Genomic DNA, 21,994 nt, shown 5'->3' on the forward strand with positions numbered 1-21,994 from the left:
CTGACCCCTCCAACTGCCCTCCCCTGCAGGCCTGGTCCCCCCAACTGCTCTCCCCTGCAGGCCTGGTCCCCCCAACTGCTCTCCCCTGCAGGCCTGGTCCCCTTCAACTGCCCTCCCCTGCAGGCCTGGTCCCCTTCAACTGTCCTCTCCTGTAGGCCTGGATCTCCCCAACTGCCCTCCTTTGCTGGCCTGGTCACCCCTAACTGCCCACAACTGCCCTCCCCTGTTGGCCATCTGTGGCGGCCATCTTGTGTCACATGGGAGCAGCCACCTTTGACCACATGGGGGCAGCCATCTTGTGTCTTGGAGTGACAGTCAACTTGCATATTACTCTTTTATTAGATAGGGTGTATGTCAGATCTATGTATTAAAAATATTCTCTCTCTTTTTCTCTCTCAAAAAAAAAGTGTGTTGCATGTGTTACTTTGGCTTTATGCAACTGGCTGAAAATAGAAGCTTTGCAAGAAGGATTTACAAGATGCTGCTAGGAAGTGCTGGGCTGCTGAAGATCAAAAACAATAAAGAGCCAAAACCGGTGTTGCTCAGTGGATAGAGCGTTGGCCTGCTAACTGAAGGGTCCCGGGTTCGATTCTGGTCAAGGGCATGTACCTTGGTTGTGGGCACATCCCCAGCAGGGGGTGGGCAGGAGGCAGCTGATCGATGATTCTCTCTCATCGATGTTTCTAACTCTCTATCCCTCTCCCTTCCTCTCTGTAAAAAAATCAATAAAAATAGTCGAAGCCAGTTTGGCTCAGTGGTAGAGCATTGGTCTGCAAACTGAAAGGTCCCAGGTTCGATTCCGGTCAAGGGCATGTACATTGGTTGCGGGCACATCCCCGGTAGGGGTTGTGCAAGAGGCAACTGGTTGATGTTTCTCTCTTGTCGACATTTCTAGCTCTCTCCCTTCCTCTCTGTAAAACATCAATAAAATATATTTTTAAAAAATAAAGTGGCTCCCATTAAACTGTCTGCAAGACTCGGGACTTCTACACACATCCTATGCTGAGGCTGTGGGTGTTAGGGGTGTTTGGTGAGTCCATGGCTCACGGATCTCCACTCAGCTCAGCTCTTACACCCACAGCACATTTTACAAGAATTTGGGATACATTAGCAGAGCCCCTGCCTTAGCTGTGGGAGAGAGAACGTTACGTCTGGAGAACAAAGGAAGAGAGGCCGTCACCTCAGGACGGTAAGAGAACGTGAAGGTCTTACCGACAGAGGACACAAGTGCAAACGCTTCCAGCATCGCATCGCAGTACAGACGTCTCTGAGCCTCATCCAGGAGCCCCCACTCCTCCTGAGAGAAGCCAATGGCCACCTCCTCAAAGTTCACATCCTGTCAGAATGGAGATAGTACAGCCCATGATCAGCATCTCTCCAATTATTTTATGTTTGTCACACTCCCCACCCTCCATCTACATCCCTCCACATCTCTCCTTCACTGCCTTCATCAGAGGAGGTATCAGGCCTCTGTCCCATCAAAGCAACTCTCTCCTTATATTCCTACAGATGCTTTGTCTTCCCACAACAATAAAAGCTGATAAACAGCCAAAACCGGTGTGGCTCAGTGGATAGAGCATCGGCCTGCAGACTGAAAGGTCCCAGGTTCGATTCTGGTCAAGGGCATGTACCTTGGTTGCGGGCACATCCCCAGTGAGGGGTGTGCAAGAGGCAGCTGATCTGATGATTCTCTCTCATCGATGTTTCTAACTCTCTATCTCTCTCCCTTCCTCTCTGTAAAAAATTAATAAAATATATATTTTTTAAAAAGATAACATAAATATACTGTAATGAGGTTGGGTGTTTTCCTAATTACCTTCTTTTCCAAAATTCTAACTGACCACCCTGTAATGTATTACTCTCCTACACTCTGCCTTCCCCATATCAGTGGAGACCCAGGTGACACTGATGTATGCTATCGTATACATTTTAAATATACAACATATATACAGTATATATTTTTTTATTGATTTTTTTTACAGAGAGGAAGAGAGAGGGATAGAGAGTTAGAAACATTGATGAGAGAGAATTATTGATCAGCTGCCTCCTGCACACCCCCTACCGGGGATGTACCCGCAACCAAGGTAAATGCCCTTGACTGGAATCGAACCTGGAACCCTTCAGTCCACAAGCCAACGCCCTATCCACTGAGCCAAACCGGTTCCTAATGATCAGTGTATTCGCCCTCAACAACAACTAACAGGTGTGCACATACGTGACACCTAAGCTCTGGATATTGCATGTAGCATGACAAACCCCTATTTTCAGGCAATGACACTAAAATTCCGCCTATTATGTCATCCGGCCACCACCAACACTTGAATTCACATTTCATTCACTCTTTTTTAAAAATCTACTTTATTTTATTGATTTTTTTACAGAGAAGAGGGAGAGGAATAGAAAGTTAGAAACATCCATCAGCTGCCTCCTGCACACCACCACCTGGGGATGTGCCCACAACCAAGGTACATGCTCTTGACCGGAAATCGAACCTGGGACCTTCCAGTCCGCAGGCCGACGCTCTATCCACTGAGCCACACCGTTTTCAGCTGAATTCACATTTCATTCCCTCTCAAACCAATGTCAGGGCCCCGTGGCCACGAATGGACATGCCCTCTCCATCAGTCTTTCTCCCACACCTCCCTCACACCTGCACTCGCACTACCCTATCATCCCTAGTCACCTCCTTGACCTCCTACTCGTTTCTCAGCATGTCCTGGCCCGAATGGCAGAATGAATGCCCGGCAAATTCAAAATGGACGACGTACTTCCTCAACTGTGGTAGCCCACACGCATAGAGGCCTCCCTCCCTGATGGCATTTTACTTCAACCTCAACTATCGAGAACCACATCCGCTGTAACCGGTGTGGCTCAGTGGATAGAGCGCCATCGGCCTGCGGACTGAAAGGTCCCTGGTTCGATTCCCAGTCAAGGGCATGTGCCTTGATTGCAGGCACATCCCCGGTGGGGGGTGTGCAGGAGGCAGCTGATCGATGTTTCTCTCTCAGCGATGTTTCTAACTCTCTATCCCTCTTCCTTCCTCTCTGTAAAAAAAATCCATAAAAAAAAAAAAGAAAAAAAAGAACCACATCAGATCTCAGATACCCAGAGCCCCCTCCACAGGTGCTGCACTTGATGTCCGTTCCACAGTCACAGCCTTCATCACTCAGGTCCCATCGCCTATGTCCCTCTAACCCATGCTCAGTGAGTCTCACCGAGGACCACTAAGTAATTCCACCAAACTGACTGCAACTCCCTAGGCCATGCCAATGGTCACCAAAAAGTCATCATAAGAGTTTAGAGTTGTCAAAACCAGCTTGGCTCAGTGGATAGAGTGCCATCGGCCTACAAACTGAAAGATCCCAGGTTCGATTCCAGTCAAGGGCACGTACCTTGGTTTAGGACACATCCCCAGTGGGGGTGTGTGCAAGAGACAGCTGATGGATATTTCTAACTCTCTATCCCTCTCTCTTCCTCTCTGTAAAAAAATTAATAAAACATATTAAAAATAAAAAAAAGAGTTTACAGAAGTAAATATGTACCAACCCCAGTTTCATCATCTTTGAAATACTATTTAGCATCCAATTAAAAACAAACATCACAAAAAACACAAAAAGGTGATCTAGAACTCCCCTCATAAATTTTCCACTACCTTAAAAAAAAAAAAAAAAAAAAAAATATATATATATATATATATATATATATATATATATATATATGACATTGACTTTTTACAGAGTAAGGGAGAAGGATAGAGAGTTAGAAATATCCATCAGCTGCCTCCTGCACAGCCCCCACTGGGGATGTGCCCACAGCCAAGGTCCATGCCCTTGACTGGAATCGAACCGGGACCCTTTAGTCCGCAGGCCGATGCTCTACCCACTGAGCCACACTGGTTTCGGCCATAGCAACTTCTTTCCTAGTCGTCCTACCACCTCCCTCACGGGCATACTGTTCATCATGCTGCAGATGCAGGGAACTGAATGAGACTTGGGTCAGATCGCCTGACTCCATTGCTCCAATTACCCTAGTGATCCCATCACCTGGAGAACCAAATCCCAAGTTGTGGCAAGTCCCTCTAGACCTGACCCCTCTCCCATTGTTACCACTTCTCACTCTCTTAAAAAAAATTATATATATATAATTTGATATATATAATCAAATATATATATAATCATATATATAATCAAATATATATATGTATATGTATATATATATATATATATATATATATAATCAAATATATATATATATTCAAATTTTAGACCCTTCAGTACGCAGGCGGGTGCTCTATCCACTGAGCCACACCGGTTTTGGCTGCAACTGATCTTTTGTTTTGAGATACTGTTTCACATGCCATGAAGCTCTGAATTCTCCCAGAAGTGAAAAGCATTTTTAAAAAAATATTTTATTGAGTTTTTACAGAGAGAAAGGGAGAGGGATAGAGTCAGAAACATCGATGAGAGAGAAACATAGATCAGCTGCCTCCTGCACACCCCCCACTGGGGATGTGCCCACAACCAAGGTACATGCCCTTGACCGGAATCGAACCTGGGACCCTTCAGTCCGGTGAGCCAAACTGGTTTTGGCTGAAAATAACTATTTTGATTATTCCTGAAGACCACACATGTAAATGGACAATGCTTTTTAATTTTTTATTTGATTTTTAGGGAGAGGGGAAAGGAAAGGTTAAAGAGAGAAACACCAGTGGTTGCCTCCCGCATGGAATCTAATTTGTAACCTCTCCCTGCCTGGGATTACGCTCAACCATCAGACCCACTCACTCCAGCCATCAGATTTTTTACTTTTAACAATGACAAAAAAAAAAAAAAATCATATTATTAAGAGGAAAAGCAGGCTATGAGGAAATCTACACAATCCTGTTCTATTTGTTTAAAAACAGAATTTGAGCTGAAACCGGTTTGGCTCAGTGGATAGAACGTTGGCCTGCGGACTTGAAAGATCCCGGTCAAAGGCATGGACCTTGGTTGCGGGCACATCCCCAGTAGGGGGCGTGCAGGAGGCAGCTGATCGATGATTCTCTCTCATCGATGTTTGTAACTCTCTATCCCTCTCCCTTCCTCTCTGTAAAAAAATCAATATATATTAAAAATAATAATAAAAATAAAAACAAAATTTGAAAGGTTACATAGTAGAACGAGTTGGCATTTCCTATACTGTCTGCATGTTTGTAGTCGGTACACATCGGGAAGCTATGGAGCTAAGAGTGACTGAATGTTTATTACTGTGCAGCTGCTGGATTCAATGCTTCACATAATTATTATTTCAATGTCAATTGCCTCATTATAGAGTTAATAAAAATCAGGGCTGGAAGATAAAACCCATATGTCTCTCTCTCTCTCTCTCTCCTTTTTTTTTTTTTTTTTTAAAAAAAATTTATTTCTTTACATTTGTTTTATTTTTATTTTTAAATATATTTTATTGATTTTTTACAGAGAGGAAGGGAGAGAGATAGAGAGCTAGAAACGTCGATGAGAGAGAAACATCGACCAGCTGCCTCTTGCACACCCTCTACCGGGGATGTGCCCGCAACCAAGGTACATGCCCTTGACCGGAATCGAAACTGGGACCTTTCAGTCCGCAGACCAACGCCCTACCACTGAGACAAACCGGTTTCAGCTCTCTCCTTTTTTAAAAAAAAATATATTTTATTGATTTTTTTTACAGAGAGGAAGGGAGAGGGATAGAGAGCTAAAACATCGATGAGAAAGAAACACCGATTAGCTGCCTCCTGCACACCCCCTACCGGGGATGTGCCCGCAACCAAGGCACATGCCCTTGATCGGAATCAAACCCGGGACCCTTCAGTCCGCAGGCCGACGCTCTATCCACTGAGCCACACCGGCTTCGGCCCATCCCTCTCTATGTCTCCCCGACCCCCACTGGGAAGAACGGGGCCCACCTCTCTCTCCTGCTCCCTGTGTTCCTGTGTAGCCATGGATACACAGGGGACCAGGACCCAGAGGTCCAGGAGGGATGCTCTGAGCAGCCCCAGGCTCCTTCCTCTATGAGGTACCAGTCTGGCTGACACATGGGCAAGGGACTGACCTGCTCTTCAGGGGCCAGGGGTATCACCTGACTCCTCCAGCACTTTCTTTTAAAAAAAATATATTTTATTGATTTTTTTACAGAGAGAAAGGGAGAGAGATAGAGAGCTAGAAACATCGATGAGAGAGAAACACCGATCAGCTGCCTCCTGCAAGCCCCCTACCGGGGATGTGCATGCAACCAAGGTACATGCCCCTGACCGGAATCGAACCTGGGACTCTTGAGTCCAGAAGCTGATGCTTTATCCACTGAGCCAAATCGGTTTCGGCTTTTTTTAAAAAAATATTTTATTAATTTTTCACAGAAAGGAAGAGAGAGGGATAGAGAGATAGAAACATCGATGAGAGAGAAACACCGATCAGCTGACTCCTGAACTGGGGATGTGCCCGCAACCAAGGTACATGCCCTTGACCGGAATCGAACCAGGGACCCTTGAGTCCGCAGGCCGTGGCTCTATCCACTGACCCACACCAGTTTCAGCTCCTCCAGCCGTTTCCATGTGTATCCACACAGGGGAGGAGCGTAGTGAAGGGGGACTTAGGGCCGTATGAGTCTTCCCCCTCAGTTGTCACCATATGCATTCATTCATTCCTTCATTCATTCCTTTTCAGGGATCCAAGATCCTTCCGTTTTTCCAGAAAGGCACAGAGTCCTCCACAAACACCCTCTCTGCCTCCTACACACACTCTCTTACCTCTGGTCTGTCACCCAAGTCTTCCCCAATGATCCGCCTCCCCACAGCCTGGGGTTCCGTGAACGGACTCTTCCCTTCGTCCATCCCTGGAGTCTGAGATGGATCCCTGGGTCCCTGGGCACCTGCAAGAGCAGAGGCATTAAGGGCTCGGCCTGCGGGAGGAGGAAGAACCACACTGTGCTGAAACCGGTGTTGCTCAGTGGTTAGAACGCCAGCCTGCGGACTGAAAGGTCCCAGGCTCGATTCCGGTCAAGGGCCTGGACCTTAGTTGCGGGCAAATTCCCAGTGGGGGGTGTGCAGGAGGCAGCTGATGGATGGTTCTCTCTCATCGATGTTTCTCACTTTCTATCCCTCTCTCTTCCTCTCAGTAAAAAATCAATAACGTATATTTTTTAAAAAAAAGAAGAAAAAAAGAATCACATTGTCCTTCCTCTCCATACCCCTGAGGAGACTGCCTGTGCATTTGCTGTTTGCACAGACACGCAAACTCCACACCACAAAGCACAGACACGCACCAGTAAGGAACACCCCGACACAGCCGGGCACCCAGGCTCACAGTGACCCCCTCTCTAGGCAGGGGGAACACTGTGAGGGGAGGGGACACACACACACACACACACACACACACACACTCACACATGCACATATGCACACCAGGACAGACACACACGGACACAGAATGCAGACACAAAGAGTTTCCTCCACACACACAAGAGATACAATCAGCCGAAACCGGTGTGGATAGAGCATCAGCCTGCGGACTGAAGGGTCCCAGGTTCGATTCTGGTCGAGGGCATGCACCTTGGTTGCGGGCACATCCCCAGTAGCGGGTATGCAGGAGGCAGCTGATGGATGTTTCTCTCTCACGATGTTTCTGACTCTCTATCTCTCTGCAAAAAATCAAGAAAATATATTAAAAAAATAAAATAAAAGAACCACACTCTGCTTCCTCTCTGTCTTCAGGGTGCACAGACATGCACCAGTACAGAACAACCCGGACACGGCTGGGCACCCAGGCTCACAGGGACCCCCTCTCTAGGCAGGGGGAACATGTGAGGGGAGAACACACACCCACATGCACAACACCCACACACACACGCACACGCACACATGCACACACGCACACCAGGACAGACACACAAGGACACAGAACGCAGACACAAAGAGGAACACACACACACACAGAGACACCATCAGGAACCCCCAAAGGGGCAGCACGCACCCATGCAACACAGACGCGCCCCCCCAGGCGGAGGCCCAGGCATGCACCGTCTGCAGGGGAAGATGAAGGAGGAACAAAGCAGCCAGCCAGCCCTGCAGGCCGCTGTCTCCCGGAGGATCAGCTCCGGCGGCCCCAGAAGGCGCAGGAGGAGGAAGAGCAGCGGGATCGCCGCTTCCCAAAGCCTCCCCGTGGGGCTGTGCGCGGCTCGGGGCTCGGGGCTGCGGGGCTTCCGGGGCTTTGAGCTCCCCCGGAAGTCCCGCTGCCCCGAGTCTGACCTGGGCAGCGCGCGGCCCCCACCCCCGTCCCCGCTCCAAACCGAACCTGGAACAAAGTTGCCGGGCCGGACCGGGCCAGAGGCTGCAGCAAGGGCCGGCCGGGCGCTCCAGGCAGCTCCGCCGAGGGCGCAGGGATCGGGGGAGGCGGCGATCGGGAGGGACGGCCGAGCCCAAATGCACGATCCGGAGCGGCCGGGGCAGCGGCCGAGGCGATCGGGCTTCGCGGAGGCCGGACCGGAGCCGGGCTTCCCCGCGACGCCCCGGGGTCCGAGGACGGGGGCGCGGGCGATCGGAGCGGTTCACAGAGACGCACCCCCGCACCCCCCGGCGGTGGCGCGGGCCCCGGAGAGGAGGGGGCGGCCCTCCTCGCAGGCGGGGAGAGGAGGCCCCGCCTCCCGCCGCCTCTCCCTTCCCCGCACGGCCGCCCCGACCTCCCTGTAGCAAACAACCGAGGCCGCGGGGGCCTGGAGGAGCCGGCGCTGTCGCCCCAGTGGAGCCCCCGGGTCCCCTGCCCCGGGAGCCGCCTCCGGAGCGGCCGCCCAGCGCTCCGGCCCCGGGGCCCCGCTGCCCCCGAGATTGGCGGAGCGCGCAGGGCGGGGTAGGGGCCGCGCTGGGCCGGGAGGAGGGTGAGGGTTAGAGGGGCCGCCTGTCCTGGGAGGGAGACGGGGCGGGGCGGGGGGAGAGAGATGGCTTCCTACCTGGGTATCAGCCTCAGCCTCTGCCGTGTGTGTGTGTGTGTGTGTGTGTGTGTGTGTGTGTGTGTGTGTGTGTGATGGAGAGCCCCGCGGGGAGGACCTCCCAGTTGCAGGCTGGAGCGGGACGCATATTCCTAAGCCCTAAGCATTGGGATGGTGACTGCCGGGTAGATCTGGCTGCCAGCCCTCTGAAGACAATAAGCCCCTTCTGGTCCTTGGGACCATCAGACATGTAGGATCTAATTCCTTTTTAAAAATATATATATTTTTTTATTGATTTAAAAATACTTTTATTGATTTTTAAAAATATATATATTTTATTGATTTTTAACCGAGAGGAAGGGAGAGAGAGATAGAGTTAGAAATAGCCATCAGCTGCCTCCTGCACACCCCCACTACGGATGTGCCCAACCAAGGTACATGCCCTTGACTGGAATCAAACCTGGGACCTTTCAGTCCGCAGCTCTATCCACTGGACCACACTGGTTTCGGCTATATTTTATTGATTTTTTAGAGAGGGATAGAGAGAAACATCGATGAGAGAGAAACATCCATCAACTGCCTCCTGCACACCCCCCACTGGGGATGTGCCCGCAACCAAGGTACATGCCCTTGACTGGAATCAAACCCAGGACCCTTGAGTCTGCAGGCCAAGGCTCTATCCATTGAGCCACACCGGTTTCGGCAGGATCTAATTCTTGAAAGAATAGCTGCTCTTGTTGGGTGCCATCTTGTTGGGCTGCCTCCTGCACGCCCCCTACTGGGGATGTGCCCGCAACCAAGGTACATGCCCTTGACCGGAATCGAACCTGGGACTTTTCAGTCCACAGCTCTATCCACTGAGCCACACCGGTTAGGGCAAGAATTCCATTTTGAAGTGCCAAGTGAAAGCACCCATGCTGGGGATATTAGCACCTAGCAAGATGAGAGGGGTCAGAAAGGATGTCAGAGGCCATGGGTGGGAATTAGAGATGGGGGAAGTGGGTGTTGCCTTCTGTTGGTTAATTAGAATAGCACTGATTGGAAACCTAATTGCGGGAGGGGGGAGGGATATTTCACCAAACAAGAGTGTAAGAGACAAACTCTGCAGGGCGACAGCATGTGGATTGTGTCAAGTGATAGATCCTCCCTTCCTCCAAATGATGGAAGGACATTCCTGAGCACTGAACCACCAATCAGCACCTGCCAAATACCCTAAGCCCCCCCCCCCCCCCGCCCCATTCCTAAGTCCCTGGGTCCCTAATCATAGGCCTTACATGAAACCACCAATCAGCGTGTGCTGAGTGCCCTAAGCCCCGCCCCCTTTCTTTCCTCCACTCAAAGGTGCCTGACGCACAGCCATCGTTCTCTTCTTTTTCTCTGGAAGCAGCTGGCAATGGTACTCTTCTCTTCAATAAAGCCTGTGTCCTGGCATCCCGGTCTCCGCCCCACTCTGTTTCATCTTTCACCAAGTCAATGAACTGTTAAACTTTCCTGTACCTGTTGTGTAGAATAATAAACCCAGCCTAGCCGAGACTGGTTTAGCCTAGTGGATAGAGCTTCGGCCTGCGGACTGAAAGGTCCCAGGTTCGATTCTGGTCAAGGGCATGGACCTTGGTTGCGGGCACATCCCCAGTGGGGGTTGTGCAGGAGGCGGCTGGTCAATGTTTCTCTCTCATCGATGTTTCTAGCTCTCTATCCCTCTCCCTTCCTCTCTGTAAAAAATCAATAAACTATATAAAAAACAAACAAACAAAAAAACCCAGCATAGAATTTGGCCTGAGTCAGAAGTGGGCCAGTGACTGCTGGCATCACAGGGTGAAAGCTTCATTGACAGTTGAAAAATGCACATTTTTCCCCCTTCCCGCCCCCAACCTTCATGGACAAAAGTAAACAGGAAAAGCTACCAAATGTTTCCTAATTATTTATATATATATAATTGATTTTTTTACAGAGAAAAAGGGATAGAGTTAAAACATCAATGAGAGAGAATCATCCATGAGCTGCCTCTTGCATACCCCCTATTGGGGATGTGCCCACAATCAAGGTCCATGCCCTTGACGGGAATCGAACCCAGGACCCTTCAGTCCGCAGGCCGACACTCTAGCCACTGAGCCACACCGGTTTCGGCTTTTTCCTATATTCTTAAGTGTCAGCCCTGTGAACGTTGGTGCTCAGTTGGTTATGACTCACACAAACCCACACACTTATCTATTATTGTTTAAAGAGAAAGTAGGTTTGAATGGGAATGTTTTCCATCTTCCCTGCCTTGTCAAAAAAAAAAAAAAAGATCTTCTGAAAGTTTGAAATGGACTTGTCAAAATTAAAAAAAAAAAAAATGTTTTCGCTGAAACTGGATACAGACACTTACCTGCACCTCAGCTACAGGTAAAGTGTCTGTATCCGAAAGGTCCCATGGCCAAAACCGGTGTGGCTCAGTGGATAGTACGTCGGCCTGCGGACTGAAAGGTCCTGGGTTCGATTCCAGTCAAGGGCATGTACCTTGGTTGCAGGCACATCCCCAGTGAGGGGTGTGCAAGAGGCAGCTGGTCGATGTCTCTCTCATCGATGTTTCTAACTCTCTATCTCTCTCCCTTCCTCTCTGTAAAAACTCAATAAAAAAAAAAAAAAGGCCGAGACTGGTTTGGCTCAACGGATAGAACGTCGGCTTGGGGACTGAAAGGTCCCAGGTTCGATTCTGGTCAAGGGCATGTACCTTGGTTGCGGGCACATCCCCAGTAGGAGGTGTGCAGGAGGCAGCTGATTGGTGTTTCTCTCTCATCGGTTTTTCTAACTCTCTATCCCTCTCTCTTCCTCTCTGCAAAAAATCAATAAAATATATTTAAAAAAGAGAGAGAGAGAAAAAAAAAAAAGGTCCCATGAACCAGGCTCAGTGGGAAAAGACACAGGCCCTAGCGCAAGGAGGGACCTTGTCCTTGTGAGCTCCTCTCTTGCTGGCACTGAACGGTCCGGCCAGCCTTTCAGAGCTGCCTCTGAGCCCTGATCCAAAATCCAAACTCCATTGTCCAAAATCCCCCACCTCCCACAGTGCGTGGTCCTTTTTTAATATTTCACATATAAATGCTGCACCTGTCCTCAGGGACGCGGCCTGGCACCCTGTAGATTCCCCCTGAACATCTGGCCACAGAGGCTCGGCAGATTCTCCTGCCTAGATCCCTGATTTTACCTTTATCCAGGGGACCTTTGCCCTTCGCCAGTGCAAATTATCTCACCAGCTGCGTCTCCTCACCAAATTCCGGCTGAATTCCACGTGTTTCAGCTGCTCTCGCTCTACCTGCCCCGAGACAAGGCTCAGGGCGTGTCTGTATGTCTGTCTATTCCGCCGCCATCTTTCCTCTCTGGTGGTTCCATTGAAACCTCAGAGTCTTCTAACAAATGACACCAGTGTATGAAATTTCATTCTTTTTTTTTTTTTTTTAAATGCCATCTCAAACATATCTAATTTTATTTATTCATTTTTAAAAATATTTTTTATTGATTTTTTACAGAGAGGAAGAGAGTTAGAGAGAAACATCTATGAGAATCATCAATCAGCTGCCTCTTGCACATGCCCCACTGGGATATGCCCACAATCAAGGTACATGCTCTTGACCGGAATCGAACCCGGGACCTTTCAGTCCGCAGGCCAGTGCTCTATCCACTGAGCCAATCCGGTTTCGGCCATTCTTTTTTTATTTAATATATTTTATTGATTTATTTTACAGAGAGAGAGAGAGAGGGATAGTTAGAAATATCGATGAGAGAGAAACATCGATCTGCTGCCTCCTACCGCCCCCCCCCCTGGGGATATAGCCACAACCAAGGTACATGCCCTTGAACGGAATCAAACCTGGGACCCTTCAGTACGCAGGCCGATGCTCTATCCACTGAGCCAAACCGATTTCGGCTGAAATTTTATTCTTAATGGCACATGAAGTCTGTTGGAGGAGTTTTAAAGTCTGTGGGAGGAGTTTTCCTAAATATTGCTGAGAATTATGTAATACTGAAAAGAGTATATATATATATATATATATATATATATATATATATATATATATATCTCCATCCTATATAATTAAAGAGAAACATGTAAATTGACCATACCTCCACTACACTCACCAGCTGATCAGGAGGAGTATGCAAATTAACTCACCATATTTGGCAGGTTAATTTGCATATGCAGGCAAGGATTGGCCTAGGTCCCGGGAACATCCTGGTGACCCAGGCTGCTCCTAACCTGTAGGCCAGCACATAGGCCCTGAGCATACTGGGTGCCAGGATGCCCCTGGGCCTTGGGTGCAGGCAGCAAGTGGCTGGGGGTGGGTGGGACTCCTAGGTTCCCCTGCAAGGCAAGGAAGGCAGACACCCGCCCCGTCCTGGCTGCTCTGGGCTGGTGGACAGCATTCGGAGGTGCCAGTGGGTGTGAGAGGGCAGGACACGGTTAACTCTTGACTCCTCTAATTTGTACTGTAGGGCAGGGCGGGGCCAACTCCTGACTCCATCTTGTGCTGCGTCCTCCATTTTGTATAACTATGTCATTATGTAACTGGATCCCCAGCCCTCACCCAACCAATCGGGGTCAGCCAAAGCAGTGACCTCCCACCACCCCTACAAATCCTTTGTTCTAGAGCAGTGTTTCCCAAACTTTTGACATATGTGTACCCCTTCTATAATTTTTTTAAAACATATTTCATTGATTTTTTACAGAGAGGAAGAGAGAGGGATAGAGTTAGAAGTATCGATGAGAGAGAATCATCGATCAGCTGCCTCCTGCACACCCCCTACTGGGGATGTGCTTATAACTAAGGTACATGCCCTTGACCGGAATCGAACCTGGGATCCTTCAGTCCGCAGACCGACGCTCTATCCACTGAGCCAAACTGGTTTCGGCTATGTGTACCCCTTCTATAATTTTCGTAACGCTGAGTACCCCTCATACTCATGAGAACGCAGAATTAGGCGCAGCTAAGCACGGTGCAGTGCACATCCCCACAAAACTCCGGTGCGATGTGTACCCCCACCAAACTCTTCCCGTACCCCTGGGGGTATGCGTACCACACTTCGGGAAACACTGTTCTAGAGAAACCCGCTCTTTTTCTCCACTTTGCCGCTGCGTCGGTATGTGTGTGTGTGTGTGTGGGGGTGAGCTCGGGCTAGCTCGAAATAAAGACTCTTTTGCTTTTGCATCGGAATCAGCCCCCGGGTGGTCTTTGGGGAGTGACGACACCTGGGCATACCAGGTGGGGCGGGAGGCTGCCGACCAGCTCAGAGAGCACTGCCCGAGGTAAGGAAGCCAGGCGCCTGGCTCCAGGTCCATGGGCAGCGTGTTCAGACGCGGAGAGGCCGGTGGGCAAGGTGGGGCAAGACGCCTGCCTTTTTCCTGGCCTTGGCCGGCAGACTCTGGGCATGGGCAACACATGCAGGTGCAGAGCAGCCAGTGGCCAGAACTCGCCGGCATCCCGCCCCACCCAGGCTGCTCTGGGCTTGTGTGCAGCACACAGAAAGAGCCTCTGAGCAGAGGAGGTGGGTCAGTGGAGGGCAGCATGCACTCCCCACGTGGCGATGGTGGTGGCAGCTGTGAATGTGCCCAAGTGGAGCCTGCGGGCCGAGCCAAAGTAGCGCCTGCAGGTCATCAGTGCCGAGGGGTGGCTGTGCAAGTCCCGCCTCCTGGCCCAGAAGGTGGGCGATGGCAGGGACAGCCACCGTGGTGGACCCGATTGGCATCCTCCTGGCCACGCCACGGGGGCTTGCGGGTCCGTGCAGCTGCAGGCCTCCGGGTGCGTGCTGCGTCCTCTCCTCCCCTCCTGACACGCGAGACCCACTGGGTGCTGTCAACCCACACGCAACTGCAACAGTGTCAGACCGTGGTGTGCCCGCCCTCTGGCTGTCAGTCTTAATGACGCAAGCATCTTTTTTCCAACAGGGCTTTAGGTGGCCATGGTGCTGATTTTCCTTCAGGGAATAAGATGGGTGCTTTTTCCTGACCCAGAGTTGCTCTTCCATGTGTGTCCCAACATATTGCTCTGGCCTTGGTTGGTCAGAGAATCATACACACACACACACACACACACACACACACACACACACACACCAATGGGGTTGGCTGGCAACCTGGAGTTTTTATCAGTCTGACTAGAGGCCTGGTGCATGAAATTCATGCACGGGTTCGGGTGTGTGTGTGTGTGTGTGTGTGTGCCCCTCATGCCAGCCTGCAACCTCTCCAATCTGGGGACCCCTTAGGGTAGGGGTGTCGAACTCAATCAGAGAAGGGGCCAAAATCTAAAATCCAGCCTAAATCGCGGGCCGAATGGTTTACTGAACAGTCATAAACCGACAATGTCATAAACTGACAGCGGAGTGCAGTGATGACAGCGCGGTGCGGGCCACATTGCAAGGCCTGGCGGGCTGGATTTGGCCCGCGGGCCTTGTGTTTGACACATGTGCCTTAGGGGATGTCTGACTGCCATTTTATTTTTATTTATCTATTTTAAAAATATATTTTATTGATTTTTACAGAGATGAAGGGAGAGGAATAGAGCGTCAGAAACATCGATGAGAGAGAAACATTGATCAGCTGACTCTTGCACACCTCCTACTGGGGATGTGCCCGCAACCAAGGTACATGCTCTTGACAGGAATCGAACCTGGGACACTTGAATCTACAGGCTGATGCTCTATCCACTGATCCAAACTGGTTTTGGCCCGACTGCCCTTTTAAACGGGCATTCAGAATCCCTCTCACAACACAGAACTGCTTCCTCCCAACTGCTTGCCTGCCTGTGTTCCTGATTGCCCCCAACCACTTCGCCCTGCCAGCCTGATTGATGTCTAACCACTCTCTTGACAACCTGTTTGCCCCCAACTCCCCCCACCCCCTCTGCCAGCCTGGTCACCCCAAACTGCCCTCCCCTGCAGGCTTGATCACCTCTAACTACGCTCCTCTGCAGGCCTGATCCCTCCCAACTGCCCTCCCCAACTGGCAGTATCACCCACAACTGCCCTCCCCCTCCTTGCTGGCCATCTTCTGTCCACATGGGGGCAGGATCTTTGATCACATGGGGGAAGCCATTTTGTGTGTTGGGGTGATGGTCAATCTGCATATCACTCTTTTATTAGATAGAATAGAGGCCTGGTGCATGGGAGTGAGCCCGCTGGTTTGCACTGCAGAGTGTCCCGGATCAGGATGGGGGTTCCCTTGGGGCATGGGTGGACTTGGGCCTGAGGCCTGTGGCAATTTGCAGACCGGCTATGCTCCCCAGCAACCCAAGCAGAGGCCCTGGTATCTGAGATTTATCATCTACAATTGAAACTTTATAGCCTGGAGCGGAGGACAAAGCAGGCCAGGGCTGCAGAAGCTTGGCTGCAGAAACATCGATGAGAGAGAAGCATTGATCAGCTGACTCTTGCACACCTCCTACTGGGGATGTTCCCGCAACCAAGGTACATGCTCTTGAAAGGAACAGAACCTGGGACACTTGAATCTACAGGCTGATGCTCTATCCACTGATCCAAACTGGTTTTGGCCTGACTGCCCTTTTAAACGGGCATTCAGACATCCCTCTCACAACACAGAACTGCTTCCTCCCAACTGCAGAAGCTTGGCTGCAGAAACATTGATGAGAGAGAAGCATTGATCAGCTGACTGATCCATCGCTGGGGGCAACCCTAGCTTCCCACTCTCTCTAGCTCTGTGGCTGCTGCCATTTCTGTTGGGATTTATGTATCTTCTATAATTGACAATTTGTAGTCTTAAGCAGCGGCCTGGGCTGGCCAGGGTGTGCGGAAAGCTTGGCTTCCTCCACCACCAGGAAAAACCAAGCCTCCCTCCTGCTCTCTCACTCTTCTTTGGGTTAATTTGCATAGTTGGTCCTGATTGGCTGATGGGCGTGGCTTATGGTTGTAGTGGAGTGATGGTTAATTTGCATATTGCCCCTTTATCAGATAGGATTCCAAGAATAGAAGGGCGGACCAGTTTCTCTTCCTATACAGACACTGAAGGGTCTTTGGGACTATTCAGACTCTGCCTCTTTTTTTTTTTTTTTTTTTTTTTTTTTTTTTCCCCCTGTTAAGCTCAAAATGCAAGGTGTGGTAGGAAGTATCTGCTTCCCTGAGCTTACTGGGATGGGATAGGTCTTCTGGGGAGAAATGGCCTTTTAGGTTTGAAAGATTAAGTATGTCACGCTTCCAGCAATATATCCCCAAAAGTCAGAAACACCAGTCTGAAAGCATATATGCACCCCTATGTTCATAGCAGCACAATGGTAGTTATAAGAGCTACTGAAAACAGCCTAAATGCCCATCAACAGATGAGTTGATTAAAAACCTGTGGTACATCCACACAACGGAATATTATGCTGCTGAAATCTTATTATATTATTTTCAACAGCATGAATGGACCTAGACGGCGTTATGCTAAGGGAAATAAAGCCATCAGAGAAAGATGAATGTCACATGACCTCACTCATCTGTGCAATATAATGAACATAAACTGATGCACAAAAATAGAGCCAGCGTCATAGAAGCATTGAACACACCATCCAAACTAAGAGGGAAGGCACAGGAGGGGAGGGTGTCAAAGGTCAACCGAAGGACTTGTATGCTTGCATGTGAGCATAACCAGTTGGCATAGACAGAAAAGGGTGAGGGCATGTGCTTTTGGGTAGGAGCAGGTAGATAGAGGTCAATGGGAAGGAGACTTACGTAATAATTTAAAAAAGTAATTTAGAGAAAAAAGAAAAAAAAAGAAAAAGAAAAAAAGAATGCTCTTGGCTATGTCTCCCTGTCCTGCTTTCCTCCTCAGGCACCTTAAGCCTGTGCCTCTCTCCCTGCTCCAAAGCCCCAGGTGAGTGTCTGCAATAGAAAAGTCCTGTGTTCTGGGTTTAGAGAATAAAACCACAGACAAAACCAAGCCAAAACAATGCAACTGCACTTTTGTCTCCCCCCAGCACCTTGCTGTTTGGCCCTCCTGTCATGGGGCAGCCTTTCCGTCCAGTTTCCCCAGCAGCCAGCTGCCCTGTGGCTTTTCCTTTACGCACTTGGACGTTACCCACCTTGTGAAGGGACACAGCTTTGGTGCAACACTGCTTTTTCCTCACCCTCTTGACCCACTGGCTTGCTGTCCCTCAAAAGTCCACTTCCCAGTTCTTGCCATTCTCCCGTGCCCTTCCTTGTTGTAAATGACTTGCTCAGCTGCATCTAATTTGTTAATACAAGTGGATGTTCTTTGAGTTAGTTGTATTTTCAATCGGGCTTAGGACAAGATGCACAATACTACTGCCTAATCGGCCACCATTTATTTATTTTTTACCACTTTCTGATCCTTGCTGTTAAAAGCCACCAGAGTGATTTCCATACAGCTTGCAAATGCACAGGGCATGCTCCCTGCAGGCTCCCATCTGAGTCTGCCAGCCCTTCACAGAGCTCTTCAGTGAAGTCCCCACTGACCAACGCTAGTTTCACCTTCCCCCATACTGCTGTCACCTGTCACGGGTATCCTGGTCCTTTCTTTGTGGACTGTCCTCCACTAGATGCCAGTTCCCAAGGACAGGGGACTCTGCCTTTACAGCATCTGAAACAGTTGGGCTCAACAGTATCCACAGCTTCCATCTTTATATGTGAGCATTATGCCCAGCCATAGCTGCTGACCCTCCATCCAACCTGATTCAAGTTCTCATCCCTACAGCTTCCCTCAGCCCTCCCACTCCAGGAACCTGGCTGATGAGGTGGCAGAAACACATTCATAGGAACCCTACCTCTCTGCCCCTCAACCGCACACCCTAGCAGCACACTATTCCCCATAATCCAGGAACTATCACCTTATTTCTGGTCTTCTATGCAAAGGAAAACCTTAGGGAGGGGGTACACCAACCACATCTCATCCTCAGAACATGGAATTATATCGAGAGTAAGCCTCTCCTTCTGGAAATGCTTGTATTGCAGCTTGTTCTCACCACTGAAAATATACAGCACCATCTCCTGTAGCATCCACACTACCTCCAGGACTGTCTGGGTAAGGGGAAGGAGAGAGGAGTGCTTTATTTTTGATAAAATCAAAGTGCAAAATAATCCTTAAAATGGAAAAGAGACTTAAACACCAGTGGGTCTCAGGGGTGTGAGTGGATTGTTGGAGGCAGGACTCTCTAAAGATGAACTGATTTGGGGGTCCAAAGCATCAAGGGGCTTCTCCCAGATACAGAAGTGCGCTCATTTGCAGCAGGAAGGTGCCTAGTGGGGTGGGGAGAAGCACTCTGGATGGAAATAGATGAGCCCTGGCCAATACATCTTAGACACAGAACCCAAGCTCCCCACAGGGTCCTGACTGGGCCTCCTCTCTTCCAAACCCTGGGAAGGACACAGTGTGCCCAGCTACAGTGGGAATGTCCCAGGCAAAGGCAGGAAAGAGTGAGTTAAGGTAGGCTGTGCAGGCAGAGGCCTCATCTCAGGGCACCAGAGTGAATGTTTGCATTTTTTGGTAATCCTCATCTGAGGATATTTTGAGAGAGAGAGAGAGAGAGAGAGAGAAAGAGAGAGAGAGAGAGAGAGAGGGAGGGAGGGAAAGGGTGCAAAAGAAGGGGGAGAAGAGAGACATATTGAGAGAGACATCAATATGTGAAAGAGAAAAAAAAATCAGATGCCTCCTATATCCCCATATGTGCTGAGATCAAACATGAAAACTGGAACCACAAAGTCAAGCAGTCTTTCTTTCAAGGCCTTGGGCAGCAATGCACTCGCTATAAGCCAATAATGGCTAAAGAGTAATTTTCTAGTATTATGCTGTCCCTCCTAAAGCACAGAAAGGTTGCAATTCAAATAATATCCATTAACTCTATGATGATATATCATAATTTTGCTTGACAATCATCCCTAGAAGTGATAATAACCAAAAAAATTAAGGTACTAAAGAAAAATCTTTACTAAAAATTCATAAAGCAGAAGAAAGTACAGTAAGCAATTTGCAGGTTGGCGAGGTAGAAAGTTAAACAATTCATAAAAGCATAATCCAATAAAAAATCTCTTCAGCTACAAATGTATCAGGTAGTAGATCTGGGCATGACCTTCAATCCTCACTTTTACTGGAAACACATGAGGAATACAGTACACTCTATGATCCATTAAAAGGGCTTACGTTAAATAAAAAAAAAAAAGATTCCAGTGACTTTCAGTGTTGTTATTTTAAGTGAATAAAATTAAATATTCCTGCACATTTAACACATGCCTACAGTGTAAACTTTCAGATGTTTAATAAGACTTGATATACGGCTAAAAGACTTCCCACATTCAGTAAACTCATATGGCTTCTCTCGTGTGGATTCTCAGATGATAAATAAGGTCAGATTTACGGCTAAAAGACTTCCCACATTCAGTACACTCATATGGCTTCTCTCCAGTGTGAACTCTCTGGTGTTTACTGAGTGCACTTCGGTCACTGAAGGATTTCCCACATTCACTACATTCATGCGGCTTCTCTCTAGTGTGGACTCTCAGATGTTTAATAAGACTAGATTTTTGGCTGAAAGACTTCGCACATTCAATGCACTCATATGGCTTCTCTCCAGTGTGAACTCTACGGTGTTTGAGGAGTGTACTGCTGTCACTGAAAGACTTCCTACATTCAGTACACTCATATGGCTTCTCTCCAGTGTGAACACTCTGGTGTATAATTAACGTTATTCTTCGAATGAAGGACTTCCCACATTCAGTACACTCATATGGCTTCTCTCCAGTGTGAACTCTACGGTGTTTAAGGAGTGTACTGCTGTCACAAAAAGACTTCCCACATTCAGTACACTTATATGGCTTCTCTCCAGTGTGAACTCTATAGTGTTTAGTGAGTGAACTTCCGTAACTGAAGGACTTCCCACATTCAGTACAAACATATGGCTTTTCTCCAGTGTGAACTCTCAGATGTGCAATGAGTGCACTTCTTTGGCTAAAGGAATTCCCACATTCAGTACACTCATATGGCTTTTCTCCAGTGTGAACTCTACGGTGTTTAGTGAGTGTACTTCCGTCAATGAAGGACTTCCCACATTCAGTACACTCATATGGCTTCTCTCCAGTGTGAACTCTATGGTGTTTAGTGAGTGTACTTCCGTCAATGAAGGACTTCCCACATTCAGTACACTCATATGGCTTCTCTCCAGTGTGAACTCTCTGATGTGTAATAAGTGCACTTCTGTAACTGAAGGACTTCCCACATTCAGTACACACATGTGGCTTCTCTCCAGTGTGAACTCTGGGGTGTTTAGTGAGGTGAGCTCTTAGATGGAAGGACTTCCCACATTCACTACACTCATACATCTCTTCTCCAGGATGAACTCTCTTATGTCCAATGAGGTTAAAGAATCGTCTAAATACTTTCCTACATTTCTTACACTCATAAATCGCTTCCCCAGAAAATTCACCTTGACATCGAACAACTTCCCTGATGTGGCTGACAGCATTTTCACAGTAATCCCACTGGTGATGACTTTTACAATCAAGAAATTCCTGTGAAATCTCACTGCCACAGGGTAGCTCCTCGGTGTTGAGAGTGGCCTGGTGCTGCGGAAGCTCTGAGTTGTACCGCAAATCTTCCCCAACCTCCCTGCTAGTTGAAGGCACCACTGAGAAGTTGAAGCTGTACCTGCTCACATAGGATGCCCTGTCCATAGCTTGTTTCCAAGCCTCCTCTCCACATTCTTTCCTCTGCTGCTGGTGAGGGTTTGCACTGAAATGGAAGTCTCCAACATATACATCACTACAGAAGGTTTTCTCCTCAAAGTAGGTTGAATGTGAACCAGTTACGTGCAAAATATATTGTAACATAGAGAAACACCGCTTACACAAAAGGGTCCTTTGGGTGGCTGGAGCTGACTTAGAAGCCCTGTCCTGTGACTCTCCTTGTATAGATACACTATGATCAGAACAGGCCTCCTCATCATCCATTTTATGCTGACAACCTGAAAAGTGAAAAATGGTTAGAAAATGAATGTTGATTGTGTGACAGGGGGAAGTGTCATTGCAAAAGTGTGTTACACATCACACGTTGATTTCATGAAATTGGTGAAAATAAAAGATG

The 21,994-nt window shown here is 48.7% G+C and overlaps 3 protein-coding genes across 5 annotated transcripts in view; 1 reads left to right on the forward strand and 2 right to left on the reverse strand.

The window, feature by feature from the left end:
• The window catches only part of LOC311614387 (zinc finger protein 418-like), a 122,437-nt gene that overhangs the window by 33,956 nt on the left and 66,487 nt on the right, over positions 1-21,994 (forward strand). The gene's annotated exons all lie outside the window — the stretch shown is intronic.
• Positions 1-21,994, reverse strand: part of LOC311614403 (zinc finger protein 416-like) — a 108,763-nt gene that overhangs the window by 1,683 nt on the left and 85,086 nt on the right. The window contains exons 1-3 of one of the 3 annotated variants that reach the window (XM_084869229.1): positions 8,307-8,784; positions 6,764-6,885; positions 1,213-1,336 (exon numbers count right to left, since the gene is read on the reverse strand). In XM_084869229.1, coding sequence (XP_084725355.1) covers positions 1,213-1,336; positions 6,764-6,847 — 208 coding nt within the window. In that variant the 5' untranslated portion in view covers positions 6,848-6,885; positions 8,307-8,784. Of the gene's footprint in view, positions 1-1,212; positions 1,337-6,763; positions 6,886-8,032; positions 8,254-8,306; positions 8,785-21,994 lie in introns of those variants that run through there. The other 2 variants (XM_084869231.1, XM_084869230.1) reach the window with 2 other exon arrangements.
• LOC311614377 (uncharacterized protein) overlaps positions 19,831-21,994 on the reverse strand; it is a 120,054-nt gene continuing 117,890 nt past the window's right edge. Inside the window, exon 3 of the mRNA XM_084869171.1 lies at positions 19,831-21,875. Coding sequence (XP_084725297.1) covers positions 20,221-21,875 — 1,655 coding nt within the window. The 3' untranslated portion in view covers positions 19,831-20,220. The remainder of the gene's footprint in view (positions 21,876-21,994) is intronic.

Source organism: Pipistrellus hanaki, assembly GCF_964339955.1.
Source record: "Pipistrellus hanaki genome assembly, chromosome: 21".
NCBI classification, from domain to species: Eukaryota; Metazoa; Chordata; class Mammalia; order Chiroptera; family Vespertilionidae; genus Pipistrellus; species Pipistrellus hanaki.